The sequence below is a fragment of the Pelobates fuscus genome, chromosome 6, assembly GCF_036172605.1.
Source record: "Pelobates fuscus isolate aPelFus1 chromosome 6, aPelFus1.pri, whole genome shotgun sequence".
In the NCBI taxonomy this organism is placed as follows: Eukaryota; Metazoa; Chordata; class Amphibia; order Anura; family Pelobatidae; genus Pelobates; species Pelobates fuscus.
The window spans coordinates 166,274,039-166,300,899 of NC_086322.1; the positions used below are offsets into that span (position 1 = coordinate 166,274,039).

Genomic DNA, 26,861 nt, shown 5'->3' on the forward strand with positions numbered 1-26,861 from the left:
CTGGAACCGAAATCGGACACTTGACTAGGCAAACACCGCTGAGACCTCCAGACTCCTAATACTTCGTGGGGAAACTACCGAACGGCCCGCCGTTCGGTAGAAAGAACCCCACGAACTAGGGGATTCATCCGAATCCCCGTCAGGCCACTTAACAGCAATATTTCACCCGTTTGTATTCGCCTGTTTGTGACCGACCGCAGGGCCAAAATGCATGGAACTGTTTTCGGATACTTTACCTCTGCGGTCGGTCCAAACTTCAAAGTCTCATAACTCCCGAACGCTTTATCCGAATGGGCTGATTTTAAAGTATGTTGGTCCTCCAGAATAGAGCTATCTGGGGATATTAGATTTGTGGATGTACCCCAAGTATTTAGGGTACATCCAAAACTCGGGGAAAACCATGTACAGGATAAGGGGATTATGATGCTAGAGGAGGGGAGGAGATCTGTGGGAGGTTACTGCTTGTAGATTGGATAATGTCTTAAGTGATAGAACCTCCTCCCTTGCATGGGAGAGGGCGTTATAAGGAACTGTGAAATAAAGCTTGTCAGTTCTACTCCTGAAACTGTGTGTCGTCCAGTTATTGGGATTGCGATGGGGATATTGCTGTATTACTCTACCTGCTGGAAACCTTGCCTGTGGACTTAACATCACCTTGTTCCTGAGCCTCACTGGGATCTCTAGTGGAGAATAGCTGTGCAAGATCGGCTCTCCGCTACAGATACTATGCATTAGAATGTCCAGTGTTACCCAAATCCCCATAGGGAAGCATTGTATAATATATACATGTCATAACATGTATATATTGTATAGCAAATATTTACACACAGCCATAGCAAATATGCGAGCACGGCCGTTGCAGCACATGAGCATTAGGTCTCCCCCGGTGCCTGATGCCGGCGAGGGAGGAGCGGAGGCGAATGCAGGCCAGAGCGGAGGGACATCTGTGCTGGACTCAGGTAAGTGACAGAAAGGGTTTTTAACCCTTTCTGCACCACGGAGAGGGAGGGGGCACTATAGGGAGCAATAGAGCCAAGAAAGCTGTTTTTCTGGCACTATTGTTTCCCTTAGAAAAAAGAAACAAAATGTAATTCCAGTATTCAGGTGAGAAATTCAGTATAACTCTTGGTGTTTAATTTTTTTTATGAAAACAGTCAAATAATAAGATATTCTAATTTTCATAGAAAAAAAAAACCCGTATCAAATTATGTAATTAAATGAATTTTTATTTTCTTGGTGAAATTCACATATATGTTATTATTAAGTAAGATGGAGGGAAACTAAAAGTTGGATTTTATAATTAAAACTCTCACGGTGTTTTAATCAAGAATACACATAAATGCAAAATGAAATTGCTTTTGACAGGAAATGTGTACAATAGGAATGAGTATTAGCTGAGAATCATACAGGAGTAATATACAAAGAGAACCTGAACCAGGCAGGACTGTAAGAATAATTATTAGCATATGGTGAGAGTTTCATGTCACAAGTTCATCTTAGATGGAGGGTTGTGTAGGTGTATGTGAACATGAATAACATTAAATGGTTTCACAGTTTTCTCTGTGGGGATTTATTTTTGAAATACATGTATTTACAAACTGTACCGTGCTTTTGAATATCTACATCACTGGTGAAGGTCTAAAGACAGCTGAGGAAAAGGAAATGACCTAAACATTTTGGAATTAAAGCTACAAGCTACACAAGTTTTTAAAGGAAACAAAAGTAAAAATAGTACAAATAATTACATTTCCTCGTGTCACCATCTTTCAGGGAGACATTTTCTGTCATCATTTCCTGTGAGTTCTCTTTTTCAGACTTTGGTTATTTACTGGATATTTAAAATGACAGATTTGTGTTTTTTTTTGTTTCAAACAAGCTTTATTTGTGTCAGTGCGATTAGCAAGTAACGTGAGAGACACGCAGGTCTCACGGAAACATAGATAATAATCTTATCAAGCATATGGTAAGAAATCGTCATTGCCATTAAACCATGTATAATGCTTTTAGTAGAGCATGCGGAAGTCGTCACCTCATGGTTCTACTGGGTGGGATGCCTTCATCGAGTCTGAGTGACCTGATCAGTGATATTATGGCTTGGGTCAAGAAGTTATCTCATACCATATTGGGAACGTAGATCCCAGTAGTATCATCTAGGTGCATAGTTAATGTAGTATGATCTACAGTACATCTAGTCTTAGAGCTGTATTCGTCTGACGAGCATGTCCTCATTTATGAGGGAGATTAAGGTTGGACCTCAGATGGGTCTCATTTTCAGTGGGCGTGTATATTATACCTTGTGGTATCGTGTGGGTGGTGTTGCCAGTCTTGCTGGTCTATAGGTGTAAATGTGCGGAGAATCTGTTAGTCGCCATAGGTTTGTTCATGAGGTATCTGCCCACCTCGCATTAAAGTGTGCTTGTATTTGAGGTTGGTATGGCCGAAGCCTAGAGAGAAGGTGAAGATAGTGTGAGGTATATAGGGACTAGAGAAAGAAGATAGCGAAGAGCGTAGAAAGAGGAGAAGAGAGAAAAAAAAGGGACAAGAAAAAAAAATTGGGGGGGGATGAGGGAGGTCTGTGGCCAGTGCCTTTGCTTACTGTGCGTGGTTTCTGTGATCCCTGGTGCGGTTGTTATTAGTGGCCGCGGTTCCGGGACACACTTACGGGCGCAGCCCTCCTCCGTGCCCCGCTCCGCTATATATGTCAACCACGGACGCCACCTCTCCACATGTTTCTCCTCTATACCCAGCAGCGAGTCCTGTTTCGATTCCGCTCTGTATATCTCTTCCACTCATTCCATCCAGTGCCCCATTGCTGGGGTTACGTCTTGCTTCCAGTACAGTGGGATCAGAGCCTTGGCAGCATTCAGCACGTGTCGAAGGATAGGTTTCCTGTAAGCTCCTATGGTGTCTGGTGTGGAGTGCAAGAGGGCTGTCTCCACATTGAAGCATCTGTCCGTCCCCAGGATCTCTTCTGTTTTTCATTTTACGTCATTCCAGAACGGTGTAATGCATGGGCATTCCCACCCCATGTGCAGTATTGTCCCTTGTCCTTCTCTGCACCTCCAGCATGTATTAGGTACTGTGGGAGAGATTCTGTGTAAGCTGTCAGGTGTTCTGTAGCAGAACGATAAAAGCTTGTAGTTGGTTTCCTGGTAGTTAGAACTCGATGAGCACTTATGATGAAGAATCAGGATCTTCTCCCATTGAGCCGGGGTGAATGATTTATCCAGAATGCGTTCCCAGCGACGGCGAAAGGTGGCGTTGTTTCCTAGATGTTCTACGAGTAAATGTTGGTATATAAGGGATATTGACTTGTCCAGGTTGGGCTTGTGGTCACAGAGTGCTTCGAACCATGACAATTCATGATGGAGGGCTTCTTTCTGTTGTTCAGTATCCTTTGGATGGGAAGAGAGTCCCCCCTCCCAGGAGAGACCATGACGTCAGCGGTAGCCCCCCCTCCCTATCTGGGGAGTATGTTGTATCTGGATCATTGGGCTTGGTAAAGGGGATAGGTGTGGGGCTCTCCTGATGCTATCCCATGGTTTTAGCGTCTGTGCCACAGTGGAAGAAGGGTCAAGGATCGACTGCGAAGGTCTCTTTGAGTTCCATACCGCTGTGAGAAGGGACGGGCATATGTGACATTTATCCAGGTTAATCCACTGTTTGTGTGCCGGGTAGGCATGCCACTCCAGGACTCACTGTAGCACTGTCGCATGGTGGTATTTGCGTAGATCTGGGAGCGCCAATCTTCCCCATGCTCGTGGCAGGCATAGGATTTCCTGTCAGAGTCTCGCCTGTCCCCCGTTCCAGTTGAATCTTAACATAGCAGAGCGAAGGGATGTAAAGTATGCCGTCGATAGGGCTAGTGGAATCGTTTGGTAAAGGTAGAGGATCCGAGGTAGTACGTTCATTTTAAGGATCACAATTCGGCTGAACCATGATATTTGCGGATAGGACCAAGTCTTCAGGTCGTGTTGTATCTTTTGTAGCAAGGGTATAAAGTTTGCCCGGTACATGTCTCCCAGATCCCTAGTGAGAGTTGCTCCCAGATATTGCATGTGGGCCGTACACCATCTGAATGGAAATTAGTGCTTCAGCGTAGCGGCTTGTGTCGTAGAGACTGTGATGTTAAGTACTTCACACTTGGATATGTTCAATTTGAATCCTGAGATCTCCCCGTATGCCTCAGACATTTCCACCAAGCGAGGTAGGGTAGTCTCGGGGTTTTTAATAAAAAATGTCATCCGCGTATGCCACTACTTTGTACTTAGTATCCATGTTGGGGAAACCCATGATCTCCTCTGATCTGTGCACTGCCTCAAGGAACAGCTCAAGGGTGAGGGCGTAGCATAGGAGAGAGTGGGCATCCCTGCCGTGTTCCATTTCGGATCTGAAAGGACTCAGTGAGCACTCCATTCACTCTCACTCTTGCACTAATTTCTGCATGTTCCCTCCAAAGCCCAGTTCCTTGAGGGTAGCCATGAGGAACGACCAGTCCACCCGGTCGAATACTTTCTCAGTATCTGTTGATAGTAGTAGGAGTTTGTCTTCCGTTTGTTTTGCCAGGTGTTGGATGGACAGGACTCTAAGAGTGCTGTCCCTAGCTTCTCACCCGGGGATGAATCCCGTTTGATCCGAGTGGACTAGTTTTGGCAGCATTTCTCCTATTCTGATGGATAGTATCTTAGTGAGTAGCTTCACATCTACATTAAGCAAGGAGATTGGCCTATAACTGCCACATAGATTGGGATCTATCCTGGTTTCGGGAGTACTGTGATGGTGGCTGTGAGTGACTCCTGGTGAAACTGGGCGTCCATGATGAGAGTGTTGAAGGTGTTGGGGAGTTTCGGGAGCAGGATGTGTTGAAATGTATTGTAGTAATCTAGGATGAAGCCGTCTGGGCCCGGTGCGCGTCCCATTTTAGCTGCTTTGATGGCTCCCGCAACTTCTGCTTCTGTGATCGGCATGTCTTAAGTTTTAGACTTCAAGTTAAAAGCAAAAGAGCTTCGGAAACACTTCAAAGAATGAGGATATCCCAATCGATGTCTAAAAATAGTGTACCAAAGAGCTTTGGATATGGATAGGGAGGTCATGTTAAAAAATACCCAGAAAGATTCAGAGAATCTGCAGATTAGATGCATTGCAGATTTTGATCTGGGGTGGGAACCGGCCAAATCTGTTTTGAATCAATTTTGGCCTACACTCACACAGGATATACATTTTAAAAAGGTATTGACTCCAAATGCATCACTAACAGCTAGATGGGGTAAAAATCTGCGTGACCTCTTAATACCTAGTCACCTCTCTTGTAAAAAATCTTCACACACCTGGCTTAAAAATTCATTGATAGGGACCTATCAATACGGTAAATGTATGGCTTGCAAATTAATTTTACAGGACTCCAAAGTGATTGAAGATACTGCACAGAATATCAAGATCCCAGTTAGGGATTTTTTCAATTGTAAAACTACAGGAGTAGTTTATCTCCTCATTTGTTCCTGTGGAAAGAAATATGTGGGAAAAACCTTCAGACAATTCCAATTGTGTATCCTGGAATACATTTGTGCAGAAAGATACAAAAATGATACACCCATTTCCAGACATTCATGGGAATATCACTCAGGTCGTTCACGTGATTTACGCTTTGCAGGAATTGAACATGTGAAACTGGATAAAAGAGGAAGCGATTTAGACCGCCTCTTAAAACAAAGAGAGTCCATTTGGATTTACAAATGAAAGACTTTAGCACCGTAGGGCCTGAATTAAGGGTTTACCTATACCCTATTCTTGCATTAACTCATCTGGATATATATAATTATCTAGAGTCTGTATTAAAGTTTGATAAGAACCCAATTTAGTCATTTACACCATCATAAATATAGAGTAAGTTTTGTTGGGTATTTTTATGAAGTCCCATTTTTTTCACTTGATTATACTATTTTATTTAGCTGTTTCCCAGTCTTTTTCTTTTCTTTACTCCATAGTACAACTAGTAGGCACTGTAATGTGCCCCTCAGGGTCTAATTAAGTTCTGGCATCACTAGAGACAAATAAGTAACTTTTTTTGAGATACTTTTATTATTATTACTATAATTATTATCTTCATTGAAATATAAAATTTACACAATGATTGGGATGGAACTGAAACGCTGAACTTGATTTTCCCATGGAATACTTCAGACTTTGTGTCTTTATACTTGTGTCTTTATGATCGGTAACATTGTCTTTTACAGTCAGCGAGCAGATCTTTGTGCTCCTGTAACGTCATTTAGATATTCACTAGAGAGGTGTAACCTCCTTTATATTGAGTAATCTCTAGACAGTAGTGTACCTGATACCACAGTCTAGTGTGATGACTAGATAGGTATATACCTTTTGGAGTGATTAGAAAAGTTGTTTATATATTTTTCCATGCCGCTTCGTTTAGGGGAGGTGTTTCTTTCCAAACACACCCCATGTTTACTGTGATTGGATGATTCTTCCAGAGGGGCATACCTAATGAATTGGCGCGGACATTTAAAAATGGAGTCTGCAGAGGCGATTTTTACAAGCCCCAGAAGCGCATTACAGTAGCGCAGAAACGCGCTTTGGGCGTTTTTATTTTTTCTAATATTATTTTCTTTATTTTTGGGCTTTAGGGTGATGGAACTTAAGAGTGTTTAGATGCAATTTTTTTGTCTTTATACTTCCTACAAGGGGGGGCTCGAGGAGCTCACTTTGACTGCAGGTAGCCTAGCGAGTGTATATGAGTCAGCCTTTACCTCTCATCCATAGGACCTCTTCGATTTATGCAATGCAATATGTCCAGTTAATAATTCCACTTTCTTGTCATTTTAGCAGACAGTCGAGTGAGTTATAGTTAATAAGTACCTCTCTCCCCACTTAGTGGTATTCAGACATAGTGATTGGCTAGAAGTCTGTCTGGTAATATAAAATACTTTGTCGCTAGCAGCATTTATGGTGAACACGAATGTTGGTTCTGTTCCTCAGATAGTATGTCTGTATGTATTTCTATTAGAGTAGACTTTATTGTTAGTTACCAAGCTGAGCGGATCATCTGAGTGTAACACGCTCCATTCTATACCAAATCCATATGGAGAGGTTAGAGTAGACTGACTCCGTGTAGGTTCGGGAGGACCCACACTTTGTCAGACTTTATTTTTGCTCCGCAGTTCACTGATTATTTCTTACAATTAGATACAATTAGGCCATAGACCACTCTGTTTCCTTTGTAGCAGATTAATCTCTGTATCTATTATTAAGGGGTTAAATACTTTGGATACTTTGTAGGATAAGCTATTTCTTAAACTCACATTTTTGCACTGTTTAGGGCCTACATGTCCTTTTATGAAGCATTCCTACCCTCCCCCCCTTTTAACATTTAGTAGACATACCAGGGAACATATGTTTTTCAGTGATAATAAAGCATTGGTTTTGTTATGGTATTGTCTTATATAGAATCCTATTTAGGCTTTGGGCTTATCACATACACCCTCCTATTTGCACGGTTATTATGTTGGGACTTTGTTATTTCATTTATTTTCCTATATCGCTCTATTCATAGGTGTCCCTCCAACACTTTTTTTTCCTTTCTTTTGGAACAAAACTATTTGATTTCTACTTTAGTGTTAGGCCCTCATAATTGGAGGACACAATTTAAGGACCTTATTTGTTCATTTTCTCTGTTATTAAATTTAAAGCACATACCATTTATTGCCTATAACCTTAAAATATAGTAACACTCATATAACCAATATCTGCAGAAAGAGTTCCTCCATCATATGTGTTTCGTGGTTGCAAAATAACTTGTTCAGGGCCTACAAACCCCTTTCATGATATGCAGGAATAAAAAAAAATACATAAAAACAATAAATATACAGCAACCTATAAATCTCCTTTAACATATGAACTGTATCTTCACTGGATAAAAAAAACATGTCATCACCAATCAGAGAAAGACTGGAGCCTCAATAGATGCCCTTCTTTTCCCAAGTGGTCTGTGGTCTTACATCATCTCATGATAAACCAAGTGACAGGTGGAATACTGTGATCCTGATCACAAGGATACATGGTACATAGTGAACATTCTGCACATGAGATGATGTCGTTATGGGATTGCCTGGATCTCAATTTTTTAAATATATGTTTTTATGCATATGCTGTAAAGCATTATTACTTTTTGTAATCAGTCTGGGATCTAGATTGTCTGTAATTCACCTGTTGTGTTTTGCACCATCTGTGGGAGAAGCTCTTGGAATGGAGTGACAGATATTATTACATTCTGATGCCAATGTGCTGGCAATGAAGTCAGTATGGTGGCATCTTTAGGGAGTATTGACCTGCTTGGGGAAGTATTTTCAGAGGGACAGGACTGGAGGGTGTTACAGTAGTGTAGAGTAGTTGATAATTACAACTATAACAGCTCAGAAACAAAATGTATATATAATTTGACTTTACGATAAATAATGAATGTACTGCCTTGGGAATTGTTGTAGCTCAAGCATGTTAAACTCAAAGGCTAACACAGGCCAAATAAACAAGGTTTAAGTTTATGTGGGCCGCAAAAATACAAAAACTTTAGTTTTCAACGTAGGTTTATTTGGAAAGGTATAGTATAAAAAAAGTTGCCTAACTGACACTGGACATCTTCATGCTCATAGGGCTCCCCAATTTTAAACACCGGCCCCCCTTCCTCCCCCAAATTAATACACTGCCCCTCCCCTCCCTCAAAGCAATACACCGACCCCCTCCCTTTCCAAAATGAATACACTGCCCCCTCTCTCCAATTTAACACACTACATAGGAAGGTCCCCCAAGCCCCCCTTCCCCTACCTTAACACAAGCTGCCCTCCAGTTCCAGCACTGCTCTTCTCTGCAAGCAGGCCAGACGCTCCTCTGGCACTGCAAGCAGGAGGGAAGGTGGAGTGGCTGGCCTGCCTTGCAACAGCACAAAGCAGCCCCAGGGCAGGCGGGCCACAAATATATTCATTGTGGGCTGCAAGTTTGACATGCTTGTTGAAGCTTATGGTTAGACTGAACTTTAAGGGAATACTGTAGACACAATAACCACTTTAGTGGAGTGCAGTGGTTATGATGCCTGGTGTCCACAGGCACCAGGCTCTGCATCAATATTAAAGGAATTACTCACAGTTTAGCAGATTCTAGGTCCCCAGTATCCTGGAGTCATCTTCCAATCACAGTTTAGCCACGGGGGAGTTATGCTCTCAGGCCTTATCAGCGTTAGTGCAAACTGAATCACTGACAGACAACACCAGAATAGATATCAAAAAGAGCTTTACTCACCAATGTGGACTTGGCAACAAATTGGACCCAAATGGTACTTTTGTAAGGTCTTGACAAAGGGTTTGAAGCATTGCCTGGCATATGTTTGTAGAATAAAGTTATTTTTTTTATCTTACATATCAGGGGTAGTGGGCAGTGATATGATGAGAGAGTCAGCTGAGTGCGCTTAACCCATCACTGCTGTGATCCCTGGTATGAACTAGTATATGTGTGAGATGGAGTATAACTTGTGATTTGTTTATGGTCCCCTCATCTACATTCACTTTACTCCTGGCACAGCGTATTGCCACCACATATAACATTTTTGTACATGGCAATTAACTATTATTTATAACTTTGTAACAAATACTCATTCTGCTGATGAATGTGACACTTGACATGTCGAATTGAATGAACAAATATGTGTTTATTTCACAAACTTTGAATGAGGAACAGAAAATCTTTAATACGAATAAAATCCATTAAAAAAAAGTACAGGTCTGCCTATTCAAAATGCACAATAAGAAAAGGTATTTAAATGTTAAATACTTCACTATGTGCAGTAACTCCTGGGATTATGTAAAGCTTGCTCTGGTCATTCCAATAATAATAGGTTATAGCCTTTTATTATATTGCTTTACAATTCTTTGTAGGTTAAAAGTGGAGCTAGTGCCATAATATCTGCTGTTAAGCAAAATCACATTATTATATTTATTCTAGAAGTTTATCTGTGAACCTCAGACAAACAAGTATTATGCTCAATTTGAATAGGGGCCATGGTGAGCAACTAAAACATTGATGTGCTTCTAGGACAGCATACTGGATAAAAAAAAAACAAACAATCACATCAGCAACCAGTAAACTTTTTCAAACAATTTCTCAAAATGTATCACTTTGAAAGAGGTTCTATAGTTCTGATTGGTAGCCATTTATTAAATGTTCAGTGGTTGACACAGTGTGACTTCAGGCTGTATTTAGCAAGATAACTGAGAAATCTACAGTCAAAGTGCTGTACGTAGAGAAGTCATCAGAGTGTAATGATAATGGAATGATCCCATTCATGCCCATCAAAAAATAATAATTCGAGAGCTTCTGAGTAGAGGAATATAGAGGGCAGACTATTTTGTATGTATCCTTTCTTACGGAGTGTGACATAGTATCATGGTGGTTATGGTGCTTAGACTACCACTTTGATCACACCATCCTAGCTATTACCTCAATACAGAAAGAAGTAACCGAACCAAAGCTTAAAGGAACTATTCTAACATCATAATGATGGTGGACTGGAAGATTACTGCACATAGACTGGCTGCTCTTAGATTACATATGATGATTGGAACTGTGGCTGATAAAAAAAAACTATTTAAAACAATCTACTACAGCATAAGAAGCCCATAGACAAGAATGAGAGGCTTCTGATTGATGGAGCCTGTCCCTGTTCAGTTGTCCCTGACACTTGTCTGTACATTAAGGACTTTAAAGGTAAGTATTTTTTGCAAAAAAATATAAGTAATGAGTTAACAAATGGGGGGAGAGACATTTGCATTGTTTAACTTTAACCCCATTAGGAGAAATGATGGAATAGTAATGGTTGTACATGCCATAAAGACGCATGACGGAATAATTACGTCATGTGCTAAAATTAGCATGTTTGCAGATGTCTGCAAGTCTGTGTATTCATTGCTTAACAGCAGGGGCCGCCCGATGGGCCCCTTAATGTGCAGCCCCGGCGGTTCTACATGGTGTGTTCAATAAAAACATGGCAACATTTCATTCTTTGTGTGTTATTAGTTTAAGGAGACTGTGGTTGTCTATTGTTGTGACTTAGATGATGATCAGATCACATTTTATGACCAATTTGTGCAGAAATCCATATCATTCCAAAGGGTTCACATACTTTTTCTTGCAACTGTATATACAGACATATTGTACTATTATTTCTTCTTGTTTTCGCTTGGAGATTGACACACTGGGAATGAAGAGAGGTGGCATGCTACCTTAAAAGGCATAACTGCATCGAAAGTGAGCCTAACATTCTAGGCTATACACCATGTGAGTGTATCTACCTGCTTTTCTATCTGTGGATCACCAAATATTACCTTCTGCACTATATATTGTCCTCTTATATGTTTTTACATATGTTACTACTCTGAACCTTCTGCAAGAATCATTGCAAGAGGGTACGATACCTTCTACCATACAGAAGTGCTCCACCTATATTTAGAAAAAAATTATGTTTCACTTGTAGTATTTATGATGTTGTTGTGACCTTCGCATTTATTTGTATTCATTCTTAATAATTTATATATATTTTAAGTATTTATGTGTTACCTTATTTATATTTTTGTCTAACAGTACATTGCATGCCAATTTAGATGTACAATACAGAACACAAACAGGAAAAGTGCTTTATTTCCTTTCCATTTTGACCATTTAAACTATATACAATTGTTTTCTCTGTCAGTGTAACCAGAATTTGAACGTAACTGCACATTCTTTATGTATGTAGGTTTACACTTCAGTGTGAATGTATTTATATGTGCATGAATTTACAAATAAATAAAAAAAAAACATAATATCCAATAGATAAGCAAAGCAGGGGGTTCTACAAATATGAATATATTTCTAAAAAATAACAAATTGACGATTGTCGGCTCATTTCCTTTCTCGACTGTTTAATGTATTTAAATTGCTCTGAACCATGAGTCGTGTGCTTTGAATTTGTCAGAATTCTTTTTGTAAACTCTCGCTGTTATCTGTTTATTTCTGTAGTTTTCAAGTGTTCCAAGTGGATTTAAATTGACAAAACCAATGGTAGAAATAAAATAAAATAAAAAACAATGTTTATTTAAAATAAAAAAAAGCATACACATGGTGTATAATGAAAACAGTTGCACTCAATAGAAAAGACAACACGATGCCCATAAAAAACAAGAAAAATCGAAAATCAAACATTCAAATATTTTCAATGTAATAGAAAAATAATGATGGCATTGAAATGAAGCAAACATAATATGAAAGCAAAACAAACTGTACATGCATTTTGAACATTATTCAAATTTCAAATCAATAAAAAAAATCACAAGAATACATAACTGAAAAACATGACAATCAAATAAAAATGAACTGTATTAACTGTAATTTTAACAAAAGGCATCACCTCATTTTATTGGTTGGTGAATGTGTGCATAATTTCAGAGGAAAATAAACTGTTTTACAAATATACAAAGTGCATAAAACAGTGTTCCGCTATTTGTGAAGAAAATTGTGTTTGTGAATAGTAATACTAATAATAACTAATGTGTATAGCACTCTATTTTATTGCATATTTAAAGAAACAGACTCAATGATTTAATTTATCGTTGGTGCAGTTATCAAAGGAAAGAATCAATGATTTGGGCAGCAAAAATATTCTGACACCTATTTTCAATTCAGGTAAGGAATAAGCATAGCATGTTTCTTTAATTGTCTTCCTAATGTACGTACAGCTGTTAATAGTGTAATATACCAATGACTTTATTTTACTTAAATGCCCATCTAATTTCTACCTTGAACATTAACTACTGAATAACACAAAAGACAAAGTCACATAGACTGCCAGTGTACAAGCAGTTCTGTTACATGATCATATAACAACATCATTATACCCTCAAGACAGAGTCTATACACTTACTTTAAACTGACATGATTGTTAGCATTTGTGAAATATGATATTAAATTAGACAAATAGTTTAAGCCTCTAGGGGGCTAAATTGGATGTTTTTGTGTGTGAATAAGACTTCTGAAACAATACCAAATGGAGGCGAAAGTAACCTCCAATAGCCTTTTATAATGGAAAATACAAGAGCATTACAAGAGTAGATATTTATTTTAGAGGTGTACATCACTTAACAGTGATACAAATGTTATGTAAATATACACACAAAATGTGAATTAAGAAGACACTAGTTTGATGAACAATTCTTTGTAACAGGATCAGCCCAAATTTCTCCCTTTTAAATATACCAATTTTATTTTATATGAATTAAGGGACACTATAGTCACCAGTACCACTACAGCTTAATATAGTTGTTGTGGTGTCTACAGCATGTCCCTGTAGGCTTTTATATGTAAACACTTCCTTTTCATAGAAAAGACAGTGTTTATATTCGTGCCTAGGAACACCTCAAGAGGCAGTCATTCAGACAGCCACTAGAGGTGCTTCCTGGCACAGTGTTTCACAGTGTGCAGCATGCAACGTCTCCACGCTCTGCATGGAGACACTTAATGCTCCCCATAGAGATGCATTGATTCAATGAATCTCTGTGAGGAGATGCTGACTACTGCAGTCCCACTCTGTACTTTGACCACTCTGCTAGGTAATACCAGGAAGGCTTGAAGGGACATTGTTAGAATGTTATTATATGTTGGTAAAACAACCTAGGACAGGCATAAGCAACCTTCGGCATTCCAGATGTTTTAAACTACACCTCCCATGATGCGTTGCCAGCATTATGGATGTAAGAGCATTATGGGGGATGTAGTCCACAACATCTGGAGTGCCGAAGGTTGCCTATCCCTGACCTAGGATACACATTTAGAAACTTTAACAGCAAAATTGAATGTGTAGGTGGATTGTGATGAGCTGGATGATGTGTTACTTAACGTAACACTATTAAGTGGTGGTGAGCCTAAGGAGTCCCCATACGTATTTTTTAAGACTGGACCTTGTACAGATGCTGGAAGAAGATAAAGTGAATAAGAACCAAACAACATAAAGTAGAAAGGAACATAGAAAACCAATTGTGTAGAGAGTGGGCAGTTGATGCTGGAAAGGAGGTGACATTTTAGGTGAAGGTTGATGGATGAGAAATAAATTACTGTGAGTCTAGTTACACCTTCATTTAACATGTTTAACATGGTGTGCACCCAGTTATCAAATATGAAAATGAATATTTTACTATATAAGTATTTTTTATTACAAGATAATTTCCTGTAGTTGTTGTTCTTATTTTCAATGTCTCCGATCTTTATGAATAAATTGAACTGCTACGTTTTTTTTCTTTTTTTCTTTATTTTGGTTTCCACCTGACCCTCTCAATACTCTTCACACAGCACTATAACCTGCAGTGCATACTCCAGTTAGGCTAATATTAATTAGTCTTGAGTAGTATGGCACAGTATATTCTGTCTCAATGCATTCTTGTTTAGTTTTTACCTCAGAACCGAGCAGGGTACAAGACAGGCCTTAATAACCAATATGGAATCAGTCTTTATACAGAGCAAGGCACAATATGCACTGGGCAGTCTCGGTAGTTGAGAATAGCAGTATATACTGGATAATCCACCTTTATATCTGCTATGCAACATACACCTTTTGGTCAGTTTATCTGCTTATGTTTTGTGTTTGTGAGTATTGTTGTGACTTAATACAATACAGGTCTGCTGTGTCTTTTAGCAATATGTCAAACTATTGCAAGCAGACACAGCAGAGGTAAATTTTGTAACTCGGCATCTTACTGGCCTATAAAAGTAAAGAACAAAACAAAAAACAAAAAACACCCTGCTTTAGTCTTAAAGGAATTCTCCTTTATTTTTTTAAGACTCTTTAGTAGATATACCACCAAAGAAAACAAGCATGTATTTATTTCTGTATGTTTTCTTTGGAGATATATAACACAAATAGCACTCAAATGCTTTGTACCTGCTTTCTGCAGCCTTTGCAAACCCACCCCTCATACCCTGGCAGAGACTTTCAGTCTGTCCCGGGAATCACTGACAAACCTTTGTGCTGGAGCTGCAAGCAAAATGGCTCAAAATTGCTGCCATGACCGAGACTCAATACTGCCAAAGCCAACCTACTGGTCTTGCCTATTCTTCTCAACCTCTGACCCATGTTGTGCCTGAGATTGCCCCACCTTCTTCCAGTCTGTGGGTCATTTTGGAATTATATTAAACCCGCCGTCCATTTACCTGGAAAGGTTTCCGGGATTTGGGCCCCCGATTCTACCAAATGCAGCAGGGGGATCCATGGATATAAGGATATAACTCCCACTAAGGCCAAGGCTTGAAGATTTGTTAAAGGACCAAAGCTCAAGACATGACCAGTGCCTGAAAAAACTGATTTTTCTACTGGGTCCCGAGCGTGCCAGAGGATGAATGCGGCATGGAAATGAACTCTCGTGTCCAAGTCATGGTGTCAGCTGACAGCTAGCTGCGGATGTTTTCTATAGTCTTCAGCATTACACAGTTTTGTTTTACATTGCATTTATTTTCTTTGTTCCCAGTGGTGTATATCAGGGCTGTCCAACCTGCGGCCCCCCAGATGTTGCTGAACTACAACTCCCATGATTCTCTGGCTATCTTTTTAATTGAAAGAATCATGGAAGTTGTAGTTCAGCAACACCTGGGGGGCCGCAGGTTGGACAGCCCTGGTGTATATATAGTTTGCTTAACATGTCAACTTAATTTTATACTTATCTAGATATCTTCTGGTCTGTTGAGTCATGCAAATAAGGGAAGCTTATAAGGGAAGATTTTGCATTCAGACTACTATGCCGAGGCTGTTTTTCTATATCCTCTTGTTCTTGACTACTCGGTTATTGAATGGACATATCTACTTAGTCTGTTTCTATTACTTTTCTTTAACATTTAACAATGAGGCCATCTTCAATAGGAGTTTACTTACTTGTGCTTTTTGAACTTGCAATGCTATTGTTTTTATCTATGTTAAACAAAAATAAGCAAAGGAAGGTATAAATAGATTCATATACCTTTACTTATTTATGTGTAATATGTAATATATATATATATATATATATATATATATATATATATATATATAGTATGTCCTGATGAAAGTTCTTTGAATTGAACTGAAACGTTGACTGATTGTGGGATCTTCGTATTATTAGATTATTTTCTTACAAGACCTTGAGTGCTGACTATCTACTTTTTTGTATATATATATATATATATATATATATATATATATATATATATATATATATGTGTTATATTCAAACACAAAAATGTTATTTTATTTATTTATCTTTTGCTATGTTCAATTATCTCAGCCACGACAGGTCCACTTTAAGAACTGTGTAGTAAATGTTAGGAATACAGTTGGTTGCCAATTGGTATTGTGCTATTCACTGAATGCATATGATGTTATAAACAATGTTTGCTGTCCTGTCTTACCCCTAAATAAGTAGTAGAACTAAAATTACCATTAATATTAATTACTAACAATTACTAATAACTACAATATAATTTTCTTGCTTTAAGAAGAAATGTAAACTTAAGCAATAATTTACTAGGCAAATATCTAAATGTAACTCTTTCTGAACTGCAATAGGATAAAATCTATACTTTAATAATTTTGGTTTAGCTACTGTGAAACATTGGTAATATGTTGTATTGTCCATAAAATATAGCCCACTACTTGTGACAATATGTAACCATGTCCTATGATTTAATTATGAATTTTTCCGTATGTCCCATCAGGAGGTCTGTAGTACTTTGGGAAAGTCAGCAGCTGTATCATGTTGAATGCATATTTCCTGCAATTCATATTCTTCAGCACATTCTCTATGCGACATCCTTCTCTGGCAAGAGGAAAAGAAAGGACAACTTCATGAAACACTACATAAGGAAATATCTTTTATTTGACAGTTGCAGTGTTGCAGTCTTTGAGTAAAAATAACAAAGTTTCAACTATACAGTTTTTTTTTTGTTTTTTTCACAAGTGATGATACATCTTACAGAATTAAATCCAAAGGCCAGACACATGGTAAATGCCCTCAGAATTCTCATCGAACATCTGCCTTTAATAAATACTCATAGAGATGGGAATTTATCAAACACACACACTAGTGGCAAGACAATTTTTCTAATTTCTCGTTACAATTTGCTATAATTCCGAACTTGGCAATGTTTTGGTTTTAAACTAGTTGGTACTCTAAGTACTATGCTTATTACATGGGTTATGGTATAAAGCAGCTGTGTCAAAATGTAGTTCCCCAGATGTTTTAGATCTACAGCTTCCATGATGCTTTGTCAGTCTAAAGGCAGGTAAAGGCATGCAAAGTATCATGGTAGTTGTAGTTTTAAAAAATATGGAGATCTACCTTTTGGTCACCCTTGGTATAAAGAGTTAATTTGCCTCTGTTTAGATTAATTTCAAATCATTACATCATTCCATCATTAGCATTGCCCACTCACTGTGTGTATGTTGCTTTTGTTGAGTCTCTCATCGTTTTCTATGAGAGAACCTAAACAACTGAGGCATGCATGTACTGCCACAAATATCTATCTCCATAAAATAACATGACTGACATTATTCAGGAAGCTAAGAGAAGGTGCTCCTGAGGAAGTCGCAAGACGAAACGCGTTGAGCCTACTAGGAATCCTGCGATTTGGTATCAGCAGTTTTATTATCATATGTGCTGGCTCTATCTTTTTGTGCAATATTGTGTCTGTTTGTGGACCATTAAGTGCTAATTCTATCTTATCATCTGAGCTTTCTATCTACTGTGCAATATTGTATGTGTACTTGGATGATTTATTTTGTGCACTTTATTTTTTTGCACTTTTGCATTTGCAAGTGCTTTTACAAGTGGTCCTATTTGTGCACTTTATTTCTATTTGCTCTTTTGCATTTGCACTTTATGTATCTAGTCCAGTATCTATTGTGTTAAGCTGCTATACCTATGGGTCTCAGGCCCATTGTGGCCTTTATATATATATTTTAATTGCACATGTTTTGTGCTGTATACTGTAGAGTTTTTTATGTAATAAATTCTTGTCCACTTTATTATTATTTTTTCTTTTGATCTCATTTTTTCCTTCTTTAACCCCTTATCCGTTATCTATATAGTGACTGTGTTTCTTTGTTTTTAGCTAAGAGAAGGTGTACAGAAAATTTTGTAGCTTGTAGAAAAATGTAATTCATGCCTTTTTATGACTGAAATTAAAAACTTTCTGGGTTGGGATATATAGCAAATAAGCAAAATGTATCCTGAATGCAATATGAGGATGTGCTTTGGCTGTGTACACAGAGCTAATTTCAGAGACAAATAGCTTTTGGTTTTTTATCTGTTTTTTAAGTTAATGCTTCTTCATAAAAAAATTTAAAAAGGGGTATTAAAAAAAAAAAAAAAGATCAGATCTAAAACTGTAAGTGATCTGATGGAAGGGACACTTTTTTGAATACATGTATTTCAAATGGCAATACAAATTGTCAAATCTTTGTTTCCCCATCAAGTTTATTTGTAAATTTTAATTCTGGACACCGTATTATAAACAAATTATAAATATAAATAGTACTGGTGTTCATGTATATTGCAATATTACCCTATGAATATATAAGTGCACACTAGCGTTGGATTGATAAATTTCCTCTCATGTATAATAACAAATACTAGCCAATACCCTCTTTTGATTTTTTTCAATATTATGAATATAACTATAATTTTACAATTATAATTATAATTTAAGATACTAGATATTTACATGTCACACACAGTAGTAAGGCATTTGATAAATCTGGCCATAAAGATTTGTGAATATAATTATTAACATTATTTTAATTCTCATTAATTCATTCTAAATGTTGCGGTCCATTGTATTTACCTATCATATTTTGTCACATTTTAAAAATTATTTTACAAAGAGTTAGTGCATATTGACATAAAATACAAAACATTTTTTGCACTTTCCAAATTTGATGCATTCAAAGGACAGATAAGTGAAAAAAAAATCAACAATTATAAAAGTGTGTAGATAGCAAACTCAATTTAAGTGATACAGATTATATTAATAACCATAACACAGAATTTGGCTTTCAGAATATAATTTAATCCACGATGAAAGAGATAGCAATACTTCTAAATATTATGTGAAGACAGACAGAATCAGAGCTGGATTAATATTTACACTGCCCTGGGCCCACCAGTTTGGGGCCCCTTCTAAAGCCTTGGGCTCTGTTCTGTGAGTGGGAGTTGTTGAGTGTGTTGGCTAAGGGTTGTATAGGGTTGCGTGTGGAGGAGACTGAATGCCTTGTACATGAGTGGTTGAGTGCTGTTTGTGTGAGAATGTGTAGTGACTCAGTAATGTGTGTAAGACGAGGCTGAAAGCTGTATGTGAGGGTAGGCTCACTGTGTCTGTGTGAGGTGATTGAGCGGTGTGTGTTGTGGCTGAGTTTTGTGTGTGGAGGGGATTCTGAGTGTAGCTGAGTGCTGAGTGTGTTGATGGAAAGGAGGTTGAGTGTGTGTGGGAAGTGTTATCACTGGAGTGCACTCTCAGTAGTGTTAACCATAGGGGAGCAGTGTGGTTTGTGACTATATCGGGTGCAGATCATTTTTAACAGCTCCCTCGTTGTCTTGCTGCTCAGTTAATGGCTCGTAGTGCTAGCTTGAGTTACAAAAATCAATGTTATCAAGGAAATGGCTGCCCTTTATACTGTGAAATATATATGGTGCCCTTATTTACATGCACCTGCCACAAAACATACAAGCCCTTTCTGACTCCCTTACTCTATATTTAATTTTATTTGCTTTCATCTGACAATGTGTAGTATGAAGATTTGTGTTAAAGTTAATTTTGATCAGATTTTACATGCAAACTGTGAATGGCAATAACATGCTCGACAGGTATTTAAAATTCTGATTTCTAAACTTTTGTCAAACAGAACTTTTACAAAACTTGTACTCTAACTCATATAAATTTTATATTGTGATTAAGTGTGAAAGCTATCTACTATGGCTAAAACAAGAGGCAATGGAAAGTAAATCTAAGATCACTGGGCTAAACATGGTTCTGTTCACTTGTAATGGGTTTACCATATTCTGTAAGTGGACTATTTTGGTAGTGGGTATAATACACTCAGTTGCTTAATATTTACTTAAAGGAACATTCCGGGCACCATAAATACATATCAGAATGAAGTTGTTATGGTGCAAGGAGATGTCCAGGAGTAGTTCAACCTTTAATAAGGCATTTAACAGCAACGTATTGGATCTGGCACTCAGTTCACTCAGCACATAAGCTGCTGCTGCAGTCTGAGGGTTGAATCAGGAGGCATCGGACACAGGCGTCACTGATAGGCTTAGAGCAACAACTGATGCCGTCAGCCTATCAGTAAGTCCCTATTAACAAAATGGCCTCAGAAAATTTACATTTTTCTTTTCCTCTCTTGGGAAAAAAATCATTAAAAAAAAGAAAATTCTAAATTACTCTACGTTAAGTAAAAGGGATTTTAAAAATAATATTGTATTTGTCTAACTAAATATGTTAGTAATTGAACTAACTAGTACCCATGATGTTTGTATATGTTTTAATCACACCAAACATCAGAGCAAATGCCTTTTATTTATTTTTTTTACAAACAAAATATAAATATATTTATCATATATGTTATATATTTATAATGAAAAATAAATAATGCACTGTGATATATTCACCGGAATCATGTATAAGCAAATGAATGAACATTGCAATAGTACTGCTAATGTGTTACTTTTACAAGGTTGCAATATATATTTAATCTGTATAAAATATATTAATGAACCCTTATTTTGTTTAGATGACAATAACTGAAAAATACTGGTAGGAAGCATTGTACCAAGGGCCAAAGATTCCATAGAATAACTAATGCATAAAGTCAAAGTAAGTTTACGTTGGACCTCTGTGGAAGGGGGCCCGCAGGCCACCAAGAACAACTAAAGTCCACAGGTGTCACAATGTAGGGTGTAGGCAAAAATATATATATATTTATTGGAGATCAAAAAGGACAGAAAAAATACAATGCTTTGGGCTGAGGACTTAGTCATGTTTAAGGCCTCTAGGCCAAAATGTTGTATCTATTATTTGTTTTGCCTTCACCTTATGTTATGATCACTATTTTTAGTTTTCTAAAATAACTGGGTGACTTATTGATTGAAAAGAACTATGAAAGCATAATAACCTGGTGATTTTCTGAAGGAGAGGCACCTACATAAAATATTTATATATTTTAATTTAGACTTTGTATTATGATATATATAATCCATACAATTGGGAGTGTTGATTAGTATTGACTTGTCCAACTTGGTAAAAAAAAAACCATTCTGCAAAAAGGGGGAAAACTACTGTAGAAATTATTAGTGTAAAATGAAATGTATAAAATATATTTCTTACTAGTGTTAATAGAGTTTTGTTTAGTTTATACTTTTTAAATATATCCTCCAAAATGCATCTTAGATCAACATCTACTTACCAAATGTACATTTTGTGTAAGATATATAGTAGCTGAAACAATAGCATAAAGGGTGCAAACCCAGATAATTAGGTGCCACTTTTTGTTTTGTTTGACTAAATAAGACTTATTTTTTTTGAAATAAGGAAAAAAGAAATGTATTTATTTATAAAATATTTTACCAGAAAGGATACATTGAGATATTTCTAGTTTCAAGTATGTCCTGGGTATCATTCACTAAAAAAAAATCCAGAAAGTGGATTTGCTAATTAACTTAAACAAGGTGGAATAAATCCAATTGATTTTTTTGCCCCTGCTATTTCCACTTCAGGGATTTGGCACACAATGTGCAAGTCAATTCTTATGTCACCGTCACCAAAACGCGCTATTTAAATACTTTCCATATTGGATGTCAACCACATTTGGCAACACTTTAAACATGCATTATTGACATAGTTTTTAGAGTTAAACTCAGGATTATAGTATTAAAAGTATTGTTTGGAAAAGGGGTGACTTAATTTACTTTCTGAATATAAAACGAGAACTGGGAAAACTTTTAATAGTAACTGCTACTTAAACTTTCAACTGCATAAACTGAAAGTTTTAATTTCAATTTTGATAAATCTGTCTATAGTTGTATCCAATCTTTGGAAGTGGAGTGCAGCAATTTTCCTGTTATTAAGAACACTTATTGAACAATTTCTGAGCAGGAATATAATGTAACACTCAAGGCTGAATTTAAAACAAGAGTTACTAAATTCTACAAAATGCTAGTGTGACCTTTAAAAGTACTCTAATACTGTCATTGATTTCCAAAAAATAAGTATTCAAATAAGACATTTGGATCAGAGCCAGTGTTGCTTTCACCAATGAATTGCAACCCAATCATGAAGGCTCATCAACAGCAAAGCAATAATAGAATATGAGAACTCCAAGAATGGATAAAAGCTCAGAGAAACGTCAATAGCTTATCATTCGGTTAGTTCCTGCTCAGGTCTAATGTCTCATTTGTGCAATTACAGTGAGAACCTATACCATTTGCAAATGAGACTGATCCTGCTCATATGGACAATTCCGATCTGAAATAACATGTTCCATTGGCATGAGAGATACAGCAATTAAGTGAGGTGTAGCAGACAGTCTTCAAGGCACAGTGAGCACAGAATCCACGTCTGGATTACTCATTTAACCTTAGGAGAGTCTAAGCAACAGTCCACTTATTGTCAGTATCCCCACAGGAACAGAATTGTGAAAATTCCTAAATCTTGGGCTGTTAGTGTATCTTGAATATTGAGCTGGCCTACATAATAAATACTAAAATACAGAGCGCGCTAACAACTGCAGTACATACAGTATTTCAATTGTATAGAGAGACAAGGACCCCAAATTGAATAGTATCTTAGTGCAGTTTATAAATATCAAAGGTTAAAAACTCTTACTTTAAGTAGTGGGTTTGCCAACAATAAACTCGCAACTTGACAAGCAGAAATCAAATGTACACAAACGGTAGCAGCTTGTAGTCATTTCCCAGTTTCGGCACTGTTCCGATCACGTGAGAATTTGGGACTGCCTTTCTATGACGTCATGTGTGAAGAAGCCCAGGGAGGTGGGCAAACGCGTCAAGCGTGACATCACGGAGAGGCGGTCCCAAGTTGTCACGTGATCAGAACATTGCCGAAACCCGGAAGTGACTACAAGCTGCTACTGTATGTGTATATTTGATTTCTGCTTGTCAAGTTGTGGGTTTATTGCTGGCAAACCCACTACTTAAAGTAAGAGTTTAATTAATTAATAAACTCTACTTAAATACTATTCAATGTGGTATCCTTGCCTTTCTATCCTCTTACACAGCACAGAAGTTCCTGGTATAAAATCTGATGAAAGGGAGACACCTGTCCTGATGTAAGCTGTGGGAATATTCCTCTCAAGTGGAGCTATTCAAACCCAGAGACAGGGGGTGATAGGGCTCTGGCACATGTGAGTTATCTCCCACATACTCCTGCAATTTCTTTTTAGTGTAAACAGATAGTGTGCGCTATATACTTTTATTATTTATTTCAGATTATACAATTGAAATACTGTGTTTACTGCAGTTGTTAGCGCGCTCCGTATTTTGGTATTTATTTTGATTATGTGTCATGCAGTGCCACTTTGGGGTAATGCAGCTGTACTGTATATATTTTACTGCTCTTAAGTGCTTTTACATTTTTTGTTTTTTTGACCTACATAATACTTCACAGTAAAGTTACTGTGAAGTGTATGACTTGAATTGAAGGATATCTGCAGAGGCAAGGAAAATTAAGAAGAGGTAGGCCCAATGTAGTGGTTTTGGTGACAGATTGCCCTAGCTCCCTCCCAGGGTAAGCAGTTAAACGGTTTCCAAATTGTTTGACCACTTATCTGGGGTATGTTGAGTGCCAGTCCTCCAGAAGAATCTGGCAATTCTGCACAAAGCTTCTGTTAACTATCAAAAGCTAGACACTGCAGTGCAAGACCAGCTCATTGGCTGACAGCATCAGCTGAGTGCTCTAAGCCGATAAGCTAGGACGGCTGGTGCTGGTGGCTGGTGCTCAGTGGACCCCAGGTAAGATGTTAAACCATTCACATGTGTTTTGACTACTTACCCTGGGAGGGTGCCAGAGCACTCCTAGCATCATAACCACTCAGCGGGCATTAATGGTTTTGGAGCTTAGAGTATTCTTTTAATAATCTGCATATTGCTATTTCTAAATACTACAGAGTGTACATAATCTTACATCTAAATTCTGGCAATAATGGGAGTTTTGATATTTGATATTTCAATTAATATTACTTGCTTTTGTGCCAAAAAAAAAATAATATATATTTTCCAGTTTCTATTAAAAAATAAATATATACTTTAAATTGACTGAGTTTAAACCTTTACATCTCCCCACTGTCTCTCTGAAAGAACAATCTGATTTATTTTTGGAGTGATTTTCCTAAAATCATTATATTGATACATTTGTTTTAATTAAGGCAACAAAGACAATAAGTAAATGGATATAAGTAAAAATGGATTCCAAATAATTAGATATAAATTAGTCTCTCTAATGGACAAATTAATTAAATCACTAGGACATATTATGTAGTATAGTTAAATAAATAAAAATAAGATTTGTTTTGTTTCTACAGACACGACAAATGGGGGAACATTTTGCAGTTATAATATAGAAACACAAGAATATTTTACAAACAAAAAGGACATTGCTATCTGTAGAAGGAGCAGAGGGAAAGTGCATATTATTGATATTTGGCTAATAGCAATGCAAGACTTAGAATAAGCCACACAACCAACAAATGTGAGCTGACAAGAAGCAAGGCGACAGGATAGAAGTGACGAGAGGTTGGCTTGTTATCTGTCACACAGCCTTTCTCTGGATCATCCGACTCATTCAGTACTCCCTGGGCTTGTCCGCTGTTAGACAGGTAAAGTTAGGAACAAACAGAAAGAATAGAAAAGTATTATAGAAAAGAAAGTTAGAAACAAGCATCTTTCTAACATTAACTCTAGAAAGCGCTAAAAGATAACATGCAGTGTTTAGTGAAAGATAAAACGCATCCATCGATCACAAGACCATTATTTACTCAATGTCTCTTGCCTCTCAACAGCTTATCTCTATATGTTTAATCATGCTGTAAGCGTAGTGGACTTGAAGGTGCACAGAGTTTAAAAGATGTGCTTCAGCTGTGCAGATGTTAAGCCTTACTTTTACAGAGCGCTATGCATGTTCCAAAGTATAAATTGTGATTATGTGTTAACTCCTATCTCCTGACAGCATTGTGGTTATTTAATCTGAAACAAAAAGTTCCTATAGTATACATTTTATCAATTTGCTTCAAGTCAACTTAAAGTTTCTCTGTTGTATTATTCTCTGTTTTATTATTCATGTGGGTTGCAATTATAAGCAATGTTGAACACTTTTGTCATTTATCATTTCTCTACATTGTATTTTGGGGAGGAATGAGATCTGGTACCTCACTCAACCCGATCTGTCGCTGCCTCTAGAAAGGGCAAGCAACCTTCAGAGCTCTAGGTGTTGTGCCCTACATTTCCCATGATGCTTTGCCAGCGTTATGGATGTAAGAGCATTATGGGAGATTGTAGTCAACAACATCTGGAGTGCTGAAGATCGCTTCCCCCCATGCCTATGAAGCAGGATTCATGAAGTAGAGCAATGAAGGCTAAATGCCTATCTTCACTCATAGGTTCACATTTTGTTGGGACATCACTGACAGCACATTCATATATGCTCTTAATGAGTATGCACATGAACACTCCCAAATGGACATACCCAGAATGGCTCTCTTTCCTTGACATGTGGCTCATTCATTGACCTAGTGAAATCGGAGGAAGCAGAGCTTCAAATTGGAAAGCAATCTATCTCAGTAAAATCTGCTGTTAGCTCAATGTGTTTGCTACACACTTCAAGAAAATCTACCTTAGATTATGGCCTTGGAAACATGAATCAAACTATGTTTTTATGCACATGTTAATAATAATAACCCTTCCCGAGTTACTTGTCCGGCATCAAATCTGGAAGAACCATGATATTCCTAGATGACATCCACTCATTCCATGCCAGCTCAGGTCATTAGTCATTCATTTTATCAATAGAAGGACCTGGAGAGGTTAATAGTCCTTCTACTGTCATCAATCATTCAGAAGCAGTCTTAGTAACTTATAGCAATTGATTACCAAATTCTTTACATAATATAGACATTTGAAAAGAACTATATTAAAGCATAATGTCTGATTCATTTGTGAGCCACAATGGTTTTTAGATGCAAGGTTGAATAAAGTTAATTTATTAGATCCATGAAAATCCGAATATTTAAAGATAACTATGCAACCCAGCAGTAAAATGTCTATGGTCATGGGAACCAGATTGGTTGAGTTCTAGTAAGTAGCTCCCAAAGAGCCTTGATTGAAAACTTGAAGCAAATAATCTCATATTTATCTTCCAGACTGGTTACATGAGAGAGTTTACTTGGGGATCAAAGTTCTGGGTAAAGAGGGTTTGCTCTAAATGCCATTAACCATTTTGGCACTGGCAAATTCAACAGGCATATATGCATGGGACTTGTATGAAACTGTTTGAGGCTTGGAACGTTAGATAAAACAATGCTAAATGAATACTATATTAAATAATCCCAAACACATTATTTTCTATAATAAAGCAAATCCATAAATAAAGTCAATTTAAATATACAGTATGTCCGCTGAGTCCTATTCAGCAGACTTCTGTGGTTTCAAATCTGTTTTACTAACTAGAGAAAAATCTGGATTTTGGACCATTTCCCTGTTTGGCAGCAACTTCATGGTGTAATGTGTAAGTACATCAGC

General features: G+C 37.4%; 1 protein-coding gene across 1 annotated transcript in view; it reads right to left on the reverse strand.

Annotated features, from left to right (window-relative positions):
• Positions 1-16,301: 16,301 nt before the first annotated feature.
• Positions 16,302-26,861, reverse strand: part of INPP4B (inositol polyphosphate-4-phosphatase type II B) — a 640,126-nt gene continuing 629,566 nt past the window's right edge. The window contains exon 23 of the mRNA XM_063458461.1: positions 16,302-16,868. Within this exon, the coding sequence (XP_063314531.1) occupies positions 16,736-16,868 (133 nt within the window). The 3' untranslated portion in view covers positions 16,302-16,735. The remainder of the gene's footprint in view (positions 16,869-26,861) is intronic.